This window comes from Ursus maritimus, unplaced genomic scaffold, assembly GCF_017311325.1.
Source record: "Ursus maritimus isolate PB19 unplaced genomic scaffold, ASM1731132v1 scaffold_7, whole genome shotgun sequence".
Taxonomy (NCBI): domain Eukaryota; kingdom Metazoa; phylum Chordata; class Mammalia; order Carnivora; family Ursidae; genus Ursus; species Ursus maritimus.
This window is the reverse complement of record NW_024426885.1, coordinates 9534351-9554690: the sequence shown is the minus strand read 5'-3', so window position 1 is coordinate 9554690 and position 20340 is coordinate 9534351. Positions and strand designations below refer to the sequence as shown.

At 50.9% G+C, this 20340-nt stretch overlaps 1 protein-coding gene across 1 annotated transcript in view; it reads left to right on the top strand.

The window, feature by feature from the left end:
* The window catches only part of BTBD16 (BTB domain containing 16), a 40906-nt gene extending 33015 nt beyond the window's left edge, over positions 1-7891 (top strand). The window contains exons 10-15 of the mRNA XM_008685325.2: positions 1328-1419; positions 2292-2374; positions 3913-3990; positions 5104-5202; positions 6565-6753; positions 7780-7891. Of these exons, the coding sequence (XP_008683547.2) occupies positions 1328-1419; positions 2292-2374; positions 3913-3990; positions 5104-5202; positions 6565-6753; positions 7780-7848 (610 nt within the window). The 3' untranslated portion in view covers positions 7849-7891. The remainder of the gene's footprint in view (positions 1-1327; positions 1420-2291; positions 2375-3912; positions 3991-5103; positions 5203-6564; positions 6754-7779) is intronic.
* The last annotated feature ends 12449 nt before the right edge of the window (positions 7892-20340 follow it).

Below are 20340 nucleotides of genomic sequence, written 5' to 3'. Positions count from 1 at the left end.
ATGGTACCTAGCTTGTTCCTCCGTTGGTGAGAGAGAGGCAGGGAAGGAGGCAAGCGAGTGTTAGTGTCCAGCTGGGATATCGTGTTCTTGGGGCCCTGGCCTGGCCCACATTAGCCCAGCTCCACCTACCCTGGGTAATGGAGGGCCGGTTCCGAGATCAATAGCACTGCATTTTCAGGAAAAGTATCAGCCTTCCCTTATTTATGCCTGATCTGTCCACTTCCAGAGACTGGCACCCAGTGGATTCTAATTAATAATCATTGGATTGAATCAATTCGTTTGTTGTTGTGCCCCTCTCCCCTCCCACAACGCCTCAGCATCCCTAAACTATCTCCTGGGACCACTCACACGGAGAGTCCCAAGAATCCCGTTTGAAAGCAAATGGTCCTCGGCAGGCTGGCGGGCACCCCCAGCAGAGGCAGGACACGGGGCCAATGGTGCATTCAGTCTGGCTGAGACAGGGTGTGATTTGGACATCACTCTTGATTCATGGAAAAATAATCTACAAGAGCCCTTGGCTGGTCTCATACGGATTTGCCTTCAGGGAATGACTTTGCGTTTCCAAAGGGACTTGGAAAAATTACCCCCGTGGTCCCCAATGGTGAAAAGTGACCCTTTAAGGAAACAAGTTGTTTCAAAACAAGAGTGGTGGGTGTGTGTCTACAAGTACACGTGTTCTCAAAGGGAATCTGATCTCAACCCAGCCCTGACCTCAGCCACGTGTGGAAATTAACTGGAGTTTAATATGGGCAGTAACTGCTGCAGGACTGATTGGGAAACAGCTATTAGAACTTGTTACCCACATTCCTTTTTTTTAATCCTACCAGAAAGCACTTTTGAAGGGCCCACATTGGCCACTATTGAAAGGGTAGCTTGTGTAGAGGAGGAGTCCGAAGTCCCGGGTTCAAGGCCTCCTGAGCCTTTGTTTTTCATCTGTGAAATGGAGCCGGTGACACCTGCCCTGTCTGGCCCACAAGAAGTTTGTGAGACCCAAGTGAGAACATGTATCTCAAAATCCTCTATAAAGTAAATCATTACCGTCAGTCACTTCCTAAGTATGCGCTGTGCACCTGCCGTGTGCGCGGCTCAGTGGCCAATGGCAAGGGGACGAGAACCAGTGTCTCACTATAACCTCTGGGATCAGCCCTCACCCAGGCTGGCCCAGCTGCCCGCTGCTTCCATACCCCTCACCCGTCGAGAGAGAGCCAAGCCCCACTACCCCTGGCTGGTGAAACCACGAGTCTCTTTGACATGCCTTTCACTACCCCTCGCCAATTCCAGAAAGCAGTTTTATGAGTCTCTTGTTCCTCTTTGCCCTTCTGCTAAGCTTCCCCAAGAAGTATTCCTTTCTGGATCAGGACACGGGACAGAGCTTGGTGCCTCTCTTCCTTTGCCTGCGTCTGCACGGCATCATCAAAGGTAAGCCCTGCCCTGAGCGAGGGCCTCCTAGGAAGGCTTTGGGGGACCTGCCCCCCACCCCCTCCCAGGAACTCCCGGGAAAGACCCAGCGGGCATTTTTAAAGGAATACACTGAACAATGGCACTGTCACTTCCAAGTCATGTGACTTTGGGACAGTCACGTGCCTGTCTGGTCCGTGTCCCTGTCTGTAAAGTGGGGGATAGTCAGAGCTTCTGTGAAGTATGATAGTGGATGAAGGGCCCTGTGGATTGTGAAAGCGTGTGCAGCTGAAAGCGTGAGTGTCATGGAGCCACGTGCCCTGCCTCTTCGAGCAGCATCCCCTCCGGGTCAAGCACTCAGCAGTTGGGGAGAAGCCTGTGGGTCTGTGCTCCAGACCTGGCTTTCTCAGCCTCATGTGCTGGGCCTGGCAGAGGCCTCTGTGACTTGGAAAGAGGAGGAAGCTACTGGGGAATGTGTTTGGGGCTGCCCACGTGGCCCCCCAGAGAGACCTTTGTCAATGAAAGGACATTTGGAAAATTTTTCAAAGCCATTTCCAGTTATCCAGGTATAATGCGTAACTCTAAAACCCAGGGATCGTTGATGGACCCCAGGTAGTTTTGTCCAAGTTGCTTCTAGACACCCCAAAGACACCAATGATCAGAACCCACCCCACCCTTCTAGGACAGGATTTCGGCCAGGGGGCTGGGAACACTTGGGGGGAAAGTGCTCGGTGCCGTCCCATTTGGGCTCCACACACCTTATGATCCCTGGGGGCCCTGGTTAGACCTTCCCATCCTCAACCCTCAACTTCCTTTCTCTCTCTGTAAATTAGACTTCTGCCGGTCTGTGATGAATACATCTGTAAAAATGTTCTCTTTGTGTTTCTTCCAAGGCAAAACTCTGGAGGAGTTAAGGCACGTTAATTTCTTCCCGGAGTCCTGGCTGCTGCGGGTTACGGCCAACCATTACCACGCAGTGAGTTACCAGCTCAGCAAGGAAGCAATTATCGAAATTTATTGCTTTTCTGACTTGGCTTTTTCTGGAGACGTGTTTTACAGTTGAGACCTCTGGGCCCTTGAGGTCGGGATGTGTCTGGCTCCTCCTCCAGGGCAGTAGGGAAGCCAAGCCCGGAGGGGCAGAGGGAGGAGGCCCAGGATGGGAGCCCAGATGTCGTGCGCGTGTGTACTATTGACCCGGAGCCTGAGATGGGGTCCCAGAGCACTGGCCCCACCGCCCTCCTGACCAAGAAGCCCCCAAGACACCCATGTAACATGTGCCTTTTATTGGGAATTGTTAAAATGCAGAGAAATTGAAAGAAAGAAAAGACATACCCTCAGACCCATCACCCAGAGACAACCACTGCTAAGATCTCGTTGTGTTTTATTGGCTGTAAACTCTTCCGCCAAGAGCGTCAGCTATGAACAATGCCACTTGGCCTTTCCTTTAGTGCAGAAACTTTGCGAAGTTCCTAACTGTTAGCTATTATAATTGCCTGTATGATAAACATATTTGCACGTGACAGTTTATTTTACTCTACTTAGAATTATTTTCTTATAGGCGATTCTCAAGGATACAAAATACTGGCCCAAAAAGGAACATTCATTTTTGTTCTTGTACCCATTAAAAATTTAGGACCAAATTACTCTTCCCCCGGTAATGAGTGAGCTCACCTCACTTTATACACGCTCAGCCACGTGGGGCGTTTTTATTTCAGATCACTTTTGTTCATTGAGAAGTGAACAATGGAATCTCGCTTTTCAATATGCATTTCTTTTATTACGAGTACATATGAGTATTTTTTCCATGTGGCATTTCCCCCTTTGTGAATTGTCTCTGCGAACTGTTGTACTTCTTGTGTTTCTAATCGTGCATTTTTAGGGATGAAATAGGGCAGTGTTTGAGTTCTGAAGATTTATGAGTCACTGGTTAAAATTCAGTTCAGCCCAACAAATACCTATTGTAATGGGCAAACCACAGTGCCCAGTGCCCCTGCACAGCAGATAATGACTCCATGGAACCGAGTCTCTCCGGGACGTAACTCAGATCTGTGCTCTAACAGCAGAGTTGAGGTGGGAGACCATCCTTGGGGCTGGAAACCTCAGGAAGTCCCCTCCCCGACCCCTTCTGTTCTTCTGACCCAGCCTACCTCCTTCCTTTCGCCCCTTGCTGCCGGTGTCATGAAGCTGGCCACGTGGGATCATGCTTGTGACTCCATGGCCATCATCATTCTCTGCGTCGTGATCAGACTATTCACGTACACATTTTATCTCCCCGTTCTCAGGCGGGTTTCTTGCTCTCATCTTGCATGGATGAGAATCCCTCTCAAAGCACTGAGCACAATACCTGGCACATAGTAGGCTTCAACGAACACTGCAGCCTAGACTAGCGGCCGACTGTGAGCTCCAGAGACAGAACTCTTTTTCAGGCATGGGCAGGGTTGTGGGATCAGCGAACCGACGTGCAGATGGTGAGAGATGCCGGTGTCCAGGTGAACCTGTGTGCTTCTCTTTCAGCTGGAGAGTGGGGGCGACATGGCCCACGTGAAAGATCTCACCACCCAGGCTATGAGATTCGGGCTGCTCTTTAACCAGGTACAGACCACTGGGCCCAAGCGAGGGGGAGGACCGTCCCCTTCCACACTTGGTTAAGGACTTTTGTATAATCGCTTCTTACCTCTCTTAGGGAGGCCAGGGCAGAAAAGGAAATTGTCGTGTCTCCTTCTGCATGCTCGCCACACCCTAGGAGAGAAAATTCACAAGGCAGGGGCCAGGGACAGGCCATTCAATGACATGGTGTACACATCCAAAATTTCCCCTTAGGGGGGACCCACTATCCTAGTTTTCCAGGGATGGAGGAGTTTCCCTGGGATGTAGGGCTTTCTGTTCTAAAACCAGGAAAGGCTTAGGAAAACTGGGATAAATTGGTCATTCTCTTCGCCACAAACATCAAGACTTTCCAACTGCTCAGTGAGAGATTCCACTCCAAGCCTGTCTTTACGGTTACAAGGGAGAACCTCTTCTGGGTGGGTATTTTGATGGGTCCCCCAAATCCAAGCAGTCAGGGAGCTTGGCCGCAAGGCTTCTGGGCACTCGGTCACCAGGGGAGTATGCAGGGCCAGTGCCAGCACTCTATCTTGGGTTATTGTGATAGGCACAGTTCCCTAAGAAATTGCTGCTCTCCGAGTTGTTAAAGCCACCCCAGTAGTGATCTCAAAAGAATTTGTGTTTCAGGGACTCGGGGCTCTGGATCTATCATCAGAGACTCCCCTCTGGGTCAGGCCTGGATGGGCTGGGTCTCCCCCCTTGCTTGCAGAGACCTGCCTAAGCGGACAGACTACTGACCACAGGGATTAGGATACCTTGCAATACCATGATTATGGGGGTGTCTTTTAGGCCCATCAAATTAGAGCAAGTGCTTTGTTCCCAAGGTCTGCACGACCCTGAACATCTAAGAACATGCCTAACTCATTCTTCTCCTCACTAGACGATGCACAGAGCTGTTAATATGTCACTGAGAGCCAACCTCAGTGATTTGTGAAGTCACTACAGTTTGGGGCTTCCTGGGCTAAAATTGCTGTTGTGTTTTAAATCAGCTGTCAAATTAAGCACTTTTGTTTTAGCTAGAATTTGTTTTACTGTGTCCTCTTGCCATTGAACACTGAAGATTTTTTCCTGTCACTTTGTTGTTTATCCTTCCCAATTTAGGAGTATACAACTCATTCAGAAATTATTGCCATATACGGATTCTTCTTTGAGATAAAAGGAATCAAACATGATACTACCTCTTATAGTTTTTACATGCAGGTAAGAAGGACAGAGCCCGGGAAAGGTGTGTCTCTGAAGTAGTCTTTTAGATACAGAGTCAATGCATACTAAATCAATCATAACCGATGAATCACTTGTTAATAATGACCATGGAACATGTTGTAAGCCCGGTACTAATCATGGTCCTCCAACATGATGTCATTTGATTTATACAACCTTGGGGTGCTGCTAACAGATGGAGCTCTCCACACTGAACGTCTTCATGTTCCTATGGCCTCTACTGACAAAGCTGGGGTTAAATTCTAGACTTGGACTCCACATTTGGGGCTCAGTTCCTCTTCAGTTCATACATGGTGGGGGATCCTTTACAGATGGCCCCTCTTCAATGGAGGTAACACGTAGTGCCCACAAGGGAAGAGGGAGCAGTCTTGTTGAGCAGGGCGGCGGACGGGACACTGGGGAAGTCAGGAGGGCAGAGGGCTTCGCCTCAGTGCTCTTGCTAGACTTCTGGAAGAGCGCCATGTTTAAGAGCAGAGAGTCGAAGTCAAGCTGCCTGGTGAGCTGGGTGACCTTGGCAAGCCCATGAACCTCCCTATGTCCAGCGTCCTGAGCTTTAAGATGGAGAAGGTAATAGGACCTACCACACTTCATTGTGGGCAGTATTACTCTGTTAATTTGTGCAAAGGCCGTGGCACGGGGCCTGACATAAAAAGCGCTCTGTGATGATGATGACATTGACCATGACAAGTGTGACCAGGAACCACTGCGTTCCACTTAGGATTTGCTTTATAAGTCTCTAAGACGTCAAGCTCCTTGAGAAACCCTATCTCATTCAACTTTTTCTTATCACCACTAATCACAGTACCCGGCACGCAGGGGACGGAGGTTTGTGTCGTGAGTGGATAAGTGGGTAAATGCATGAGTGAAGAGAACGGAGTTTCAGCCCCAGCTTTGCCATTACCTCATTACGTGCCCTTGAGTGAGTCACATCTCTTCCTTGCGTCAGTTCTTGGTCTTCAGTGACTCAGGCACTTCCCTCCATAATGGATTTTACTGGATGGAAGAGGTGAATTCTGTAACAGCACCCGTTGAAATGCTCATGTGAATACGATGTTGGTTTTTAAATTCGGGCCAAGCAATAGTGAAGACCTTCCAATTCAACACATTTTTGTTGACTTAAAGGCATTTTTCTGGGTTCACCAAACCCCTGTCTGTGAGCCAGTGGTTTTGTTCGGTGAGGGCTCTGCCACCCGCTGACTCAGCAGCAGGGGCTCTCAGGCCCTGGGTAAATACCCCCTTGCTCTGCACACACATTATACAGGAGAGTCAATGAACCACGCTTCGCTAACTCTGGGTCACCCCGGTTTCAGTTCCACCTAAGATGGATCACCCTCTTTGCAGAGAGTAAGGCACACTGACCTGGGGTTCCCGTCCTCGCTCTGTGAGCACGGCCCCGTCAGCCTGAGAGCGGAGCGCTTGGTGAAGTACGAGATCAGAGCCCAGACCCTGGTGGACGGCAAGTGGCAGGAGTTCAGGACCAACCAGATCACCCAGAAGTTTGGGTTCGTCAAACCATCCTGCAAAAGCCATGTGAGTGTGGGTCTTTGACTTTTCTCCTTAATGTCCTTTGTGCTCTTTCTCTCCTCCACCCCTTGTTGGGGGTCCCTGGCTTCACACCTCCAGTGATCTCCAGGGGATGCTTGTTCACTTTCTAAAAGATAATCACAGCTCCACACCACGCTAAAGACAGACCTTGAAAGAAACCTGAAGACATTGAAAACTCTCACTATAATGCCAGATCTGATTTATAAATGTCAAAAGGTACCGTATCGGAGGAGGGGAGATTTGGTGGAGTGTACCTGCCACCACCGGTCTGCTGTGGCCTGCAGATCACCTGTCACATGCACCAAGCTCCGTGGCCTGGCCCGCCTGCCTCAGTGGCCACACCAGCATCCGGTGGATTCCCTACCTGGCCTGGCTCCTGACAGGAGAAATCCAAAGACTGCCCGAGAGCCCGTCTGTCGTCCTAGAAGGAACCTGTGAATTCCAGGATGTCTGGGGGCCTCCCTTGCTGCCCTGTGGGGAATGGGACTCAGCTTGAAGCCAGGGAGTCGTTCCCAGTCCTGACTGCACATCCGAACACTTGGCCCTTTGCGTGGTCTGCAGGCCTGAGCGCCACCCAGCACCTGAGACCCGCGGTGGGGCCCAGGCATCGGTGGTGTTGAAAGTTTCCCAAGCTATTCTCTGTGATGTCAGATATCAGAATAGCAGTTTCCCTTGTGGAGCTGGGAGCAGGGAGGCCAGGATATTGGCCAGGAGAGAATATGAAGAGGATTTCTGAGGTGCCTGAAATGTTCTTTATTGTGGTCCCCCAGGAGGACTCACTTGTGAAAATCCACCAGGCCGGACCCTTAAGAAGTGTGCTTTATTGTATTTATGTTATACTTAAATTGTTTAGAGTTTGTTTTAAAGACCTTCCCCAGGTGGTTCTAATGTGCAGCCAGAGTTGGGAATGACTGCCTTACACAACTGTGAGGACCTCCCTCTCCCCTCCTCAAGAGGGCAATTGTGTTTATCCTAAAAGCCCCATTTGTTTTGTTTTGTTTCATCTTTTAGGCCCTGAAAGTCCAAACCGTGGGCATCCCAATCTATGCAAGTTTTTCATTCATCTTCCCAATATCTTGACAATTTCCAGAAGAATCTATGGGATTTTTCTTTATTCTACCGGTCTACATTAAAGAAAATAAAATGACATCGAAAGGACCGCTCAAGCGTTCAGCTGACTTTCCTAGTTGGCCATGGTCTTAGTAGAACTTTTGCCCGTTGTCTCAGTCGGGCTGCTGTCACAGAGTACCACATGCTGGGGGGCTTACAAGCAACAGACATTTATTGCTCATAATTCTGGAGGCCAGGCATCCAAGATCAAGATGCTGGCCCATTCAGGATAGGCCTGGAGAGGACTTGCTTCCTGGTTCATAGACGGCCGTCTTCTCGCTGGGTCCTTCCATGGTGGAAGGGACAAGGGGGCTCTCTGGGGCCACTGGAAGGGTTAGCGTGGTGCCCATGTGACCATGTTATCCAGTGTCTTTGGAGAAGTGCTGGAACATCCTTGATGCCATGCAGACAACAAGGTGGGTAAATTTAGTCTAATGATCGCCTTAGAATCAGACTAATCAGTTCCCAGAGCCCCACCTCCTAATACTTTTGGGGGTTAAGATTGAACACAGGTGTTCTGGGGAGACATTCAAACCAGAGCACCATATTTGTATCATTTGCGGATGGAAAATACCAGACCTGAGTCCACTCACCATCCTTGACCTCAGAGCACTCGGAGGCCAGCCCTAACTTGTTGCCTGTGCAGGAGCACTGTGACAGGAGCATCAGCACAGGACACACCTGACTTCCGTCCCTACAGTTTTGGTGCAGCCAGAACAAGAGGCGGGAGGGAAGGGAGCAATTACAAGGTACTGGGTGACTTATTGACCATCTGCCTTTTTTAATGGAGCTCAGTCGTTTGGAGAAAATGAGGTAGAGAGCCTTTCTTCCCACTTTGTGGATCAGTGTTCTACTGCAGTGTAACAAAGTACCATAAATTCAGTGGCTTAAAACAAAACACATTTATTATTTCACAGTTGTTGCGGGTCAGGAGTCCAGGTAGCTTTGCTGGGTCCCCTGTTCAGGGTCTCACAAGTCTACAGTCTAGGGGCAGCAGGGCTGTGTTCTCATCTGAAGGCATGACTGGGGAGAACCCATGTCCAAGCTCATGAGGTTGGCAGATTCATTTTCTTGCAGCTGCATAACTGAGGGCCTGGCTGCTTACTGGCTGTTGGGAGAAGGCCGTCCAGGCCCCAGCAGCCCCCATAGTCCCCTGCCGGGCATCTCTCTCTATAGACCTTTCAAAGCATGGCTGTTTGTCCTTCAAGGCCAGCAGGAGAGTCTCTCTCGTGCTAGTCTGCTGAGACTGTCTTGTATGATGTAGGGTAACCTTGGGAGTGACATCCCATCTCACTAGCCATATTCTCTAGACTAGAAGTGAGTCACATGTTCCATCCACACTCAAGGGAAGAAATTATACAAGGGGTCATCTCGAGGTCCACTGCAGTGGGTTATCCAGTGTCTTTGGAAAAGTGCTGGAGCATCCTTGATGCCATGCAGACAACAAGGTGGGTAAATTTAGTCTATTGATCGCCTTAGAATCAGACATGGGCTGAAGGAAATCCTTCCCAGCAGAGGATTGATGCTCTGTGCAGGGTGGCCTGGGAGAGAGAGAGGCTGGTGGGAAGATGGGAAGGCAGCCCAGTGGAGGATTTGGAGGAGAGGAACTGGTGCATTCGTTCCTGGGGCATCCCCACGTCTCTTTTGCAAGTCCTGTCCCGTCTCCCTCACTAGCTTGCTTCTGGCCAGGTCCATCCCATAGGAAGTGGTGGCAGGCGCTTAAAGGACAAGAGACTGGGGGAAGTCAGACATTTTCAGCAATGGCTGTGTTTTCTCTATGGCTTCTGCCTGGCAGCCTCCTGCCACGGTCCCAGTGCCACCAAATGGCCCTGCTTCTGGGTCTGTGTCACTTCGGCCCAAGAGGCAGTGCGGGATTCCTTCTGCTGCTGGTCTCTGGGTTTTCCCATTCTCCTGTTTGCCTTCTTAGTTCTTCCTTCATCCCCATAATCAGTTCTCGGTATCCTATTTATACTGTCTGAAATCCCTGGAGTCCTGTGTGCCTTCCAGACAAATCCCTGATATAAAGGGTTTTGATAAGCTGGTCAGTGTGGCCCAGTGGGGTAGATTGTTAGCACAGCCTTGATTATTCTTCCTGTCCCTGCAGGGCTGGGGCAAGGGTGGGGCAAGTGAGGCATGCACCTTGCATCAAAATACTCAGGAATTCAGATAAATAATATTTAAATAAATTTTAAAAAAACACTAAAAATCTATGATGCGGGTTGATGGGTTACCAGAAGGTGAACACACATGTATAACCAGCTCCCAGATCAAAAACGGAAAGAGCGTGGTCCACACCCTAGACGCCCCGCTCCCCGTCACTATGCTCCCAGCCACTACCCCTCGAAAGTAAACCCTATCCTGATTCTCACCATGAATGAAATTGGCCATTTAGTTTGAATATTGAATAGACAGTATCTTACAGCACGTACTCTTCCATGCCTGCGTTCTTACGTTCAATGTCTTTTTAAGAGATTCGTTTATGTTTCCATAGGGAGCTATGGTTTCTTTCCAAATAAGCATGGAAGTTTCCTTTTTCATTTTTTAAAACACACAATGTTATTTCTAATAATATTGGCTTGTCAAAGACGAAAATAAGAAAACACGAGGAAAATAAAAGCCTGGCAACTCCCATCACTCAGACGTCTGGTAGGCAGCCTCTTGGAATTCTTTTCAGGGGCACTCAGGTCTTCTGCCAGGCAAAGTGGGATGATTCAGCTCATCTTCCCTAGAACCTTTTTTTTTCTTTCTCGAGAATGAAGCAGATTGGTTTCTTTAACAGAGGAGCACAGTATTTTGGAAAGAAGACCATGACGTTATTTGCCTCGCCTCCAAACTAATTGTGTTAAGTCAGAAAAGACACTTGTCACTTAACCCTCAGTGAACATTGCTTGTCTATAAAAAGTGTCCCTCTTGGGACCGTGAGCCAGCGCCGCTGCTGTGCAGGGACAGCCCCTGTACAGGCCGCCGGCCGACACATGGCTGGCTCTAGAGAAAGAGCAGCCTCGGGGCATTTTTCCATCGTCCTATGGGATGATGGAGAAGATAAAAATTAGAAACCTCGGAAAAGCAAGTCTGTCATTGTCCAGGAGAGAAGAAGCTGTTTGGAGGCGCGGAGACAGGAATGATGGCCCACCTTCCAAGCGAAGCAGCAGTTCTAGCTTAGCCTTCTGGAATATGCAAACTCATGATCCTGGGGTTGGCAGGAGTGGGAGAAACTTGCAATACAGCAATGCCAAAAATGCCTCCCTGAGGTGAGTAGCAAAGCTGCGAGGGGTGCAAAAGCCAGGGCGGTAGGACAAAGGTAACCCGCAAAATGATAGGGTCAGGGTCCGACGGGTAGGGCTCCATCTCCTGCCTCCAGAACCAGCAACAGAAGGGCCAGAGGAAGAAACCCCTGAGGTGTCAGTGAGAGGGGCCCTTTGACATCATTTCTACCCGCTCTTTGTCAATGGGGGAAACTGAGGCCCAGCGAGCTGGAGTGATCGTTCTGGTTGGAAGACGCTTACTAAGCCCCTCTGACCCATGAGGCCCTTGACACCCACCTTCGCGATGACTTCTTGCAGCCCTTCATGAATCAGGTGTATTTTCCACATCCGGTGAGAGTAGAAGCTGAGCCCGCAGAGAGTGATGCATTTCTGGGTCCCAGGCTCCTCAGAGTGGCAGGGCTGCGATGCCCTCGGGCCAGGCCACAGGGCCGATGTATTTCCATCTCCCTCCATGACCCACTGGAAAGAGGTGACATGTTTTAGGGTGCTTAATTCAAGAATTTTTGAACATCTACCGTCCTTTCAACAGAACGCTGGGCCATACCACGTAGGGTGCTGTTGCATCGGAAATGCCGTGTGATTCTGTGATTCTGACAGAGGCGTTGGGACGGGGTGAGGGCGGTCTCATTGAGCAGGTAGCCCAGCAGTGGGCCTTGGAGGGTGGGCAGCGTCCTTGCAGGGGGAGGACAGGTAGGAAGCAGCACCTGGGTGGAGCTCAAGCAGCTAGGAGCAGGCAGGTCTCCAGGTCCAAGGCTCTTGGACTGAATCCTCCCCCGGATCCCCTGGGAGCCGGTGCAAGAGCGGGTGCCAGGGCCCCGGCTGGGAGAGCCTGATGTTGTGGTCTAGGGGCCCCCCAGGGACCTGCGCTTTGACAGGCTTCTTGGAAGACCCTGATGTCTTCTGTCTGCCTCTGCACCCGGAGACTCCAATCTGCAGATGTCGATCCCACCGCGGGATCCCCACTCTGTAACACACGTCCGACGGCCTCCCCTACCCGGCGAGAGAAATCCGACCCCACCGACAAACCTGTGAATCTATTTCACCACACCGGCTGATTTTGTTTTTACAGCCAATTTCCTGCAATAGGAAAGAACAACCTTAGGGAGGCACCCTGGCTGGGCTGACCCACTCTGGTCATCCAGAGCCCACCCCTTTCCACTAGGGGGCGAGGTCTGCCTCAAAAAACGGGAACCAGACTTTCCGTGGCAGAAATGGGCAACCAAAACCTTTATATCACAGGGTCTTCCTTGCTTTGTAGTTGAAAGTGAACCTTGTATGTCCTGGGTGAGGCGCTGGTCCTTTGAACAACCGAGGTGCTCACATCATAACGTCTCTGAACTCGGGAAGCGTGAGTCTTGAGACAAAATTCTTAAGATGATCTTACAAGCTCTTCCCTTTGTGAGAACTTCTTCGACTAGAATTTTAAACCCCACAGTCACAATGCCCGAAGCAGTGACCGTGAGTGCTGGTCAGCATAACCTGTTGTGTGCCGCGCCCATGACCACCTCTCTCTCTGCTCCTCTCATCACCCACCATCTGGCTCTCCTCCCCAGACCCGACCCGCCCCTCCCCTCCCCTCCCCTCCGGAGGGCCGGACAGGAGTCCCTCTGTGCGCAGCAACTCCTTGAGGTCTTGAAGTCAAACAGACAAGAATTTGAGTCCCAGCTCTGCCCTTGCTGCGTAGCCTCAGGCAAGTCGCCTAACCTCTCGGAGCCTCAGAGCCTAATCTGAAGTTGTCAAGAAATCCTGTGGGGTTTCTTTTTTCTTTTTTTTAAGATTTTATTTATGTATTTGTCAGAAACAGAGAGAGAGCGCACAAGCAGGGGGAGCAGCAGGCAGAGGGAGAAGCAGGCTCCCTGCTGAATAAGGAACCCAGTGCGGGACTCGATCCCAGGACCCTGGGATCATGACTTGAGCCAAAGGCAGACAATTCACCGACTGAGCCACCCAGGCGCCCCGGGAAACCCTGTAGTTAAGTATTAAATAAGTTGATGTGTGATTTATAAAGCACCGAACGCATAGTAGGAGCTTAATACAATTTATCCCTGTTCTCCCCTCATGGCTTAGAGTCATTTAGTGCTTGGTGAAGGTTAAGATGGACACCATGATCTTGGGCTAGTTTCTTTCCTTCTCTGGGCCCGCTTTCCCTGACAAAAAATGAAAAGGTTAAACCAGGTGCTCTTGGTGGACCTTTCCAGCTGCAATCTTTGAGTCTTCTGATTCCGTGAGTGGAGGAGAACGGAAATGAATGGCCGAGCCTGTGGAGCAGGAGAAGGAGGGCCTGGGGAAGAAATGAACTGTCTTACTTTTCCATAGGCTCATTGGAATGAGAAGGGATTAGAAAGAGTAAGAGGTACTTCTTTCCTCTCTCCTCTTTAGAGGGTTTTGCATCCTGGAGGCTGGTGTGTCTGTGGGGCCAGAGAGGAGAGAGGAAGTTTTTGCTCTTACAAGCCTAGGCTGGGAAGGGGAGTGCTGGGGGCTGCCGAGCGGCTGCGGCGTGGGGGGGCTCCCCAGGGACCCGGGGCGGGGGGCTCTGGAGCTCCACCTGCCATCCAGGGTGCTGGTGTAAGTTCTGCTAGAGGCTGGTCCACAGACCCTGAGGCCTGGAGAGCTGGGGCAGGGAGGGCAGCCCGCCCTGAAGGAGGCAGAGAGGGAGAAACCTCTGTGAGAGATTCCTCGGGGGCGGGGCCGTCCACCGAACTTTCCACAATCATGGTAACGTCCTATATCCACCCGGTCCAATATGGTAACCACTCGTCATGTGCGGCTGCTGAGTACTTGACATGTGGCCAGTGGACTGAGAAAATGATTTTTAATTTTATTTCCTTTTAATGTATTTACATTTAAATGGCTGTAAGTGCAAGTAGGAGCGGAATGACAGCAGGACCCAGCACGGGGCGAGGACCGGGTCCTTCCTGATTCTGGAACCCCTCCAGGTACGGAGGCTCTCAGTCACCCCCAGGGCCCCCGAACACTGGCGGACTGCTGGCTGAAGGCCACCTCCGAGGGCAGAGAGAAGGCGTGCTGGGAGAAAGAAAGGTTCTAATGCCAGGACAGCAAACTCAGCTCTGTATGGTGGGATACCATTGGTACCCTGCTTCTTCTACCAGCACGTGTCGTTATTTAAATTTTAATAAGTTAAAATGAAATAAAATTAACAATGGAATTTCTCCAACGAATTTCAAGTGCTCAGTGGCCACACATGGCTGGGAGCTACCGTATGGGCCCGAGGGATAGAGGACAAAAGACTTCCCTGGCTCTACTTCGTGACTTTGAATGAGTCATGTGGCCTATGTGCTTTCATTCGCTGACTCATTCTTTCATTCCACAGACTTCTAGTGGCCACTGCTTTGGGTTAAGGTTTCAAAGGTGAACAGCACAGGCCCTCCCCTCACGGAGCCCACAGAGTAGGAGACGCAGGTGTTGATGGGTGCCTGAGAGCCCTGAGGAGGGGAGCCCAGTTCTTTCAAAGAATAAAACGGAGAAAGCTGACCGAGACCCCAGGCGGGTGGGGGGGGTGGTGAGGCCCAGGAAGGACCCTCCCCAGGGAGGTGACGCTTAGGCCGAGTGAGGAAGTAGGAGCAGAGTGAAAGCAGATTGGGCAGAGAAATCAATCCGAGCAGAGACAGAGGAGATAAGAGGGTGCTTAGGGCTGGGGGAGGAGGAGGCTGGGAAGAAGGGGGGCGACAGCTAAGGGGCACAGGATTTCTGTTCGGGCAATGAGAATGTTCTACTGTGGACTGAGGGTGTTGGCTGCACAGCTCCGAACGTGCTAAAAACCATGGAACACCGCATGTAACTGGGTGAATCGTGCGAAACACGATCTATCTCAATAAAGCCGTTAAAAATGAAAAAAGGAGGAGGTGGGGAAAAGCCTCAAGCCCCAATGACAGCATGTGCAACCATGTCTAGAAGACAGAGAAGGAGGCCAAGTGTCCAGAGCCAGTGGAGTAAGCAGAAGAAACGACTGGAGCGGAGGGTGAGTCGGACCTCAGAGGGACCTGGAAGCTGCGGCAGGGATTTTGGTCTTTTTCCGCATAGCAGCCGGGAGCACTGAAGAGTTGTTCAGCCTGGGCCTGACCTGATGACATTGGCATTGTGAAAAAAATCATTCCGGATGATATATGGCAGAAGGAGTGGGGGTGGGCGCAGAGCAGGACCGAGCACACGTAAGAGGCTTTGGTGGTGACCCCTGAGGAGAGGGGAGGGGGCGTGGGTGACAGCCAGGGAGAGGTGCAGCTCACCGCTGCTCTCTCCAAAGGGAGTGACCATCCCTTCACTGCCCACGTGAATGGCGCTGTGTGTCAGGCCCCTGGCACCACCCAGGCCACTCGGGGGACAGAAAGCGCTTCTGCTATCACGTATTGTGTGCACGCTTTTACAAGTGGGTGCACAGGTGCACTAGTTTGTCTGAAAATAACTATCCCCAAAGGACACCGGAGGGCGGCAGTATAAATTGGCACTGCCTTCCTGAGGACAATTTGACAACGTATTAGAAAAGGCCTAGGATGGGGGCGCCTGGGTGGCACAGCGGTTAAGCGTCTGCCTTCGGCTCAGGGCGTGATCCCGGCGTTCTGGGATCGAGCCCCACATCAGGCTTCTCCGCTATGAGCCTGCTTCTTCCTCTCCCACTCCCCTGCTTGTGTTCCCTCTCTCGCTGGCTGTCTCTATCTCTGTCGAATAAATAAATAAAAATCTTTAAAAAAAAAAGAAAAGAAAAGAAAAGAAAAGAAAAGGCCTAGGATGTAAACCGCTGTGGGAGGTCATTGCCATAGTGGCCCCAGGAAATCCCACCTCTCCGTGTTCGTGCCTCTTGGCCTTGCCGCTCCATCCATCGAGAGACGGTGTCTATTTCTTCACCCTCTTCGATCTGGGCTGGCCCCGGGGCTGGCTTTGGCCAATAGAATGTGGCAGAAGGAACACTGTGTGTGTTCGGAAGTCGAGACGCAAGGGGCCTTGCAGCTCCCACTCTTGCCCTGTGGGAACCCTGAGACCAGGCCGTGTAGCAGCCTGCTGGAGGCTCAGAGACCAAATGGAAGAGAACCGAGGGCCTCGGCCCACTGCCCCAATTGCCAGACATGTGAATGAGGCCGTCTAGAAGCTTCCAGCCCAGTGGACCCTCCAATGAGTGACCCCAGATGGGGATCACACTGCCAAGGATTTCTCCAGCCAATCCGCAGAATCACAAGAAATAATTAATCGTTGTCTTAAGCCACTAAGTTTTGGGGGCACTTTATCACCCCACAAAAGATACTGAAATACATCCCCTTTCAACGAAACAAATCCACTTTGGGTATTTATACCAGTAAAAACAAAAATTAAAAAATAACCAATGGTTTAGTTACAAAGGTGTTCCTTGAACATTGTTTATGATCTAAAACATTGGCATGACCTTAGAACATCCAACAGCTGGAATTAGATAGAATATGGAACACATGTATACTATACAGTCATCAAAAAGATATTATCGAGGGGCACCTGGATGGCTCAGTTGATTAACTGTCCAACTCTTGATTTTGGCTCTGGTCATGATCTCAGGGGTGGGATTGAGCCCCACATCAGGCTCTGCGCTCAGCAGGGAGTCTGCTTAAGGATTCTCTCTCCCCCTCTCCCCTGCCCCTCCCCACTGCTCACGCGCGCTCTCTCTCTCTCTTTCTCTCAAATAAATCTTTTAAAAAGTTATTATTGAGGCATGCTACTGGCAAGATTTCCAGAATTACTATTAATTAGAAAAACAAAACGGTTTCTAAAAGTATCTATGATCCCATCAAAATATGCATATTTTACTTATATTTTGAGATGAAATTGATGGGTCCAAAGGCATGTGCAACTTCACTCTGATGTTAAATGCTCTCTACGGCGGATGTCACAACACATCTTCCCACCAGCAGTGATGAGCCTTTCTGCTCCTCTCTGTCCCAGTCACGTCCCCAGCCACCTGCTGACACCTTTGAAAGGCAGGTCAGTCCACTCTCAGAGCCCGTGTGACTTGAAGCAAAGGTAGCTTTAACCTGTATTTCACTGAGCAGGATTTCCTGGTTTTTGGCCACCCAGAGACACTTTCCCCCGAGCCATTTCTCACCCAAACAAAGGGGCCTGATTTACTTCTGGACTGCCTTACAGAGAAGGAACATTCAGGGCGTCACGAAAAGCCAGCAGGAAGCCAGTTGTCCTGCCAGCGGGAAGGGACTGTGGCTGGCAGCAGGGGACTTGTCAGGTGTCGACCCAGCACACCAGAAAAGGCTCAGTGAGTCTCGAACACGGTGATTAACTTCTCTTTAAACTCTGCATCACTGAGCGGCACGGCCAAATGCTTGGCTTCCCTGACAAGCTCTGCGTGAGTCACCAATGTCTTACTGGAGCTGTCCCACTGTGCCCTGCGCACATTCATTTCAGGCAGGTGTGGCTGTTCCTTTGTGTGCCCTTGAGTACCCAGGGAGGGAATAATGCCTGCTGTTCCCCCCCGACACCAACTCAATGTTGAATCTACAATGCCTTATTTAAAACAAAATAATATTCTCTAGAGTCTTTTTTCTGCTCCAATTCTTTTCTTTTTTTCCTGGCTGTTGAATCAAGGCTGAAGGTCCCTGGGATGTGGGGCATCTCCTTAAGTAATAGGAAGTTTATTGACTCATGGGTTAATTGAGAAAATCATTTACCAAACCATATGTGGGATGCTGTGCTAACAACCCTTGAACTGCCATCAAGCCTGGGACCCAGCTGTGGCCTGCTTAGCTCTTTCTTCTAATGTGGGTCACTCCTTGAACTAGGACAGTCTGCAGGTGTCCCTTTGTGCTCAGACACTCAACTCTTAGCCCTGGAAAGAAAGAAGTAGGAACAAAGGCCTGCTTGGGCATGTTGGGGCACAGGAATCAGGGAGAGAAAAGCAGAACCTTTTTCACATTGCAGATGCCTTGTACTCCTCTGAATTTATTATACAATCTGTTACATTCAATTAGAATCACGGAGACCTGGATTCCCCCTCCCCTTCCCTACAGCTTTCTAGCTGTGTGACTTTCAGCAAATCACCGAACCTCTCTGAGCCTCTATTTCTCATCCTCACAGAGCCATTGTGACCATGAAATGAGGTGAGGAATGGGGACGGGTGGGAGGCAGAATAATGATTCCCCAGACACACCCATGTCCCACGCCGCAGAAGCTGTGAATGTTCCCTTATGTGGCAAAAGCGTGTGGTTGTGGGTATGATTAAGTTAAATATTTTGAGTTGGGGGGATTATCCTGGATTCTCTGAGTGGGCCCAGGATAATCACAGAGGGCCTTATAAGAGGGAGGCAGCAGGTCGGAAAGGCAGAGGGGATGAGACTATATAAGCAGAGACTGGAGTCATGTGACCACAAGCCGTGGAATGCCAGCGGTCTCTGGAGGCTACAGGAGGCAAGGGACAGATTGTCCTCCAAGGCCCCCAGAAGGAATCAGCCCGCCAACACCTTGACTCGAGCCCAGCAAGACTGATTTCAGACTCCCGGCTTCCAGAACTGTAAGAGAATAAACGTGTGTTTTAGGCCACTCAGTTCGTGGTCACGTGTTGCAGCAGCCACGGGAAACTTATACGGGATGACCTGTAAATCTAAAATCCTGCACACGTGGCCAGATTGGCTGTCGTGTAGCCAGAACCAGGTGAGGCCACACACGGAGGGTATGCCGGGTGAGCCAGCGAGGTGTCAGCCTGCAGGCGTCTATCTGCAGGGAGGGACAGTGCCTCTGCGAGGGCGGTGAGTGACTATGTGGCGGGAGTGATGTCTGTGGCCTAACCCTGCCTGGTCACCCAGATTAAGCCCCGGTCCAGTGGGGAGAGACTCTGGACAGAGCTGAAGGACCTGTTTCCCCAGAGACTCTGACAGTGTCAGGAGTGGAAACTGAGCTGCTTCGGGGTCCAGTGCCAAGGCAGGACACGGCGGGGGAATAGGCTGCTTTTAGCCCATTTCTACACGCAGCATGGCTTGGCTGTAGTCCAAGATGCCGCCTGGCATGTTCTGGCCCCGAAGGCTGCATCTCCGCACCACTGGCCCACCCCAGACTTGACCTGGACGGTGGAGAAATGCCACTCTTCGGACTTTGCAGGCAGCTGGTGTCCCTAAGAGATTCAAGCCAAAGACCTCAAGTTTCCCCTGAAACTTCCCCCAAAGAAATAACGCAGTGAGCTGTTGTGGGGGATTGGGCGTTGGGACCACTGGCTCTGGGACTCCTGGGTGTGGTGCCCACCCACTGATGAGGACTTGGACCCTCGGGCCCCTGCCAGGCCTGCCTGTGGGCACCCACCGAAGTTTCTCTCCAGGACAGCTGTTCCCTGGATAGCACGCTGACTTATTTCAGAGCGCCCCTCCACTCCTGGCCCAGGGGTGACCACACCTCACGATTGGCAATGTGGTGAGTTCACTGGAACTCAAGTATGACTGTCTGGGAATTCCTCCTCCTCTCTGTCGCATGGATTCTTCTGAGTCTACCTGGAGAGGATCGGTGTGACGACCAGGCAGGAGGCTGGGTGTCACGGGCTTTCTCATGCTCTGGGTATCTCAGAGAGCTTTGTTAGTCCAGGGCACTGTGACCTGGGGGCTGGACCAACCAGTGGGATTCCTTCTGCCTCATCTAGAGAGCCGCTCACCGGCTTGGCTGTGCTCCTCAGAGGACCAGCCTGGGCACGCACCTCTTTTCTCCCCTGAGCTGCAATCCTACCTCTCCTCCCACCTCACACGGCCCACAGCCTGCACGGCAGGCCCAACGACCCCAACAGAGTACAAATCAGACCAGATCATCCCATCATTGCTTTAAAGGCCTCACCTGCATCCCAAATAGGACTTGGAAAAAGATTGAGCAACAAATATGCAAGGTGTCCTGTTAAATCTGAAATCCCGATAAACCATGCATATTTTTTTTTGTATAAGCATGTCCCCAGACGAATCTGAAATTCACATTGAACTAGGCATGCTGTATTTTCTGTGGCAGCCCTAATTGAATACAATGAATGCAATCTTGACTCTTCACCTTGATGGACAGGATGCTGGGGGCCCCACTTTTGCCTACCTTGGGGACCTCATATTATGCCCTCACTTTCTCCACATGCCCCATTACATTAGGCTTCTGACCATTGCTTAAACCCAGTGAAGACTTTCCCTACTCTGAGCCATTGCACGTTCTGTTCCTCTGCCTGGAACAGTGTTCCCCAGATCCTCACTCG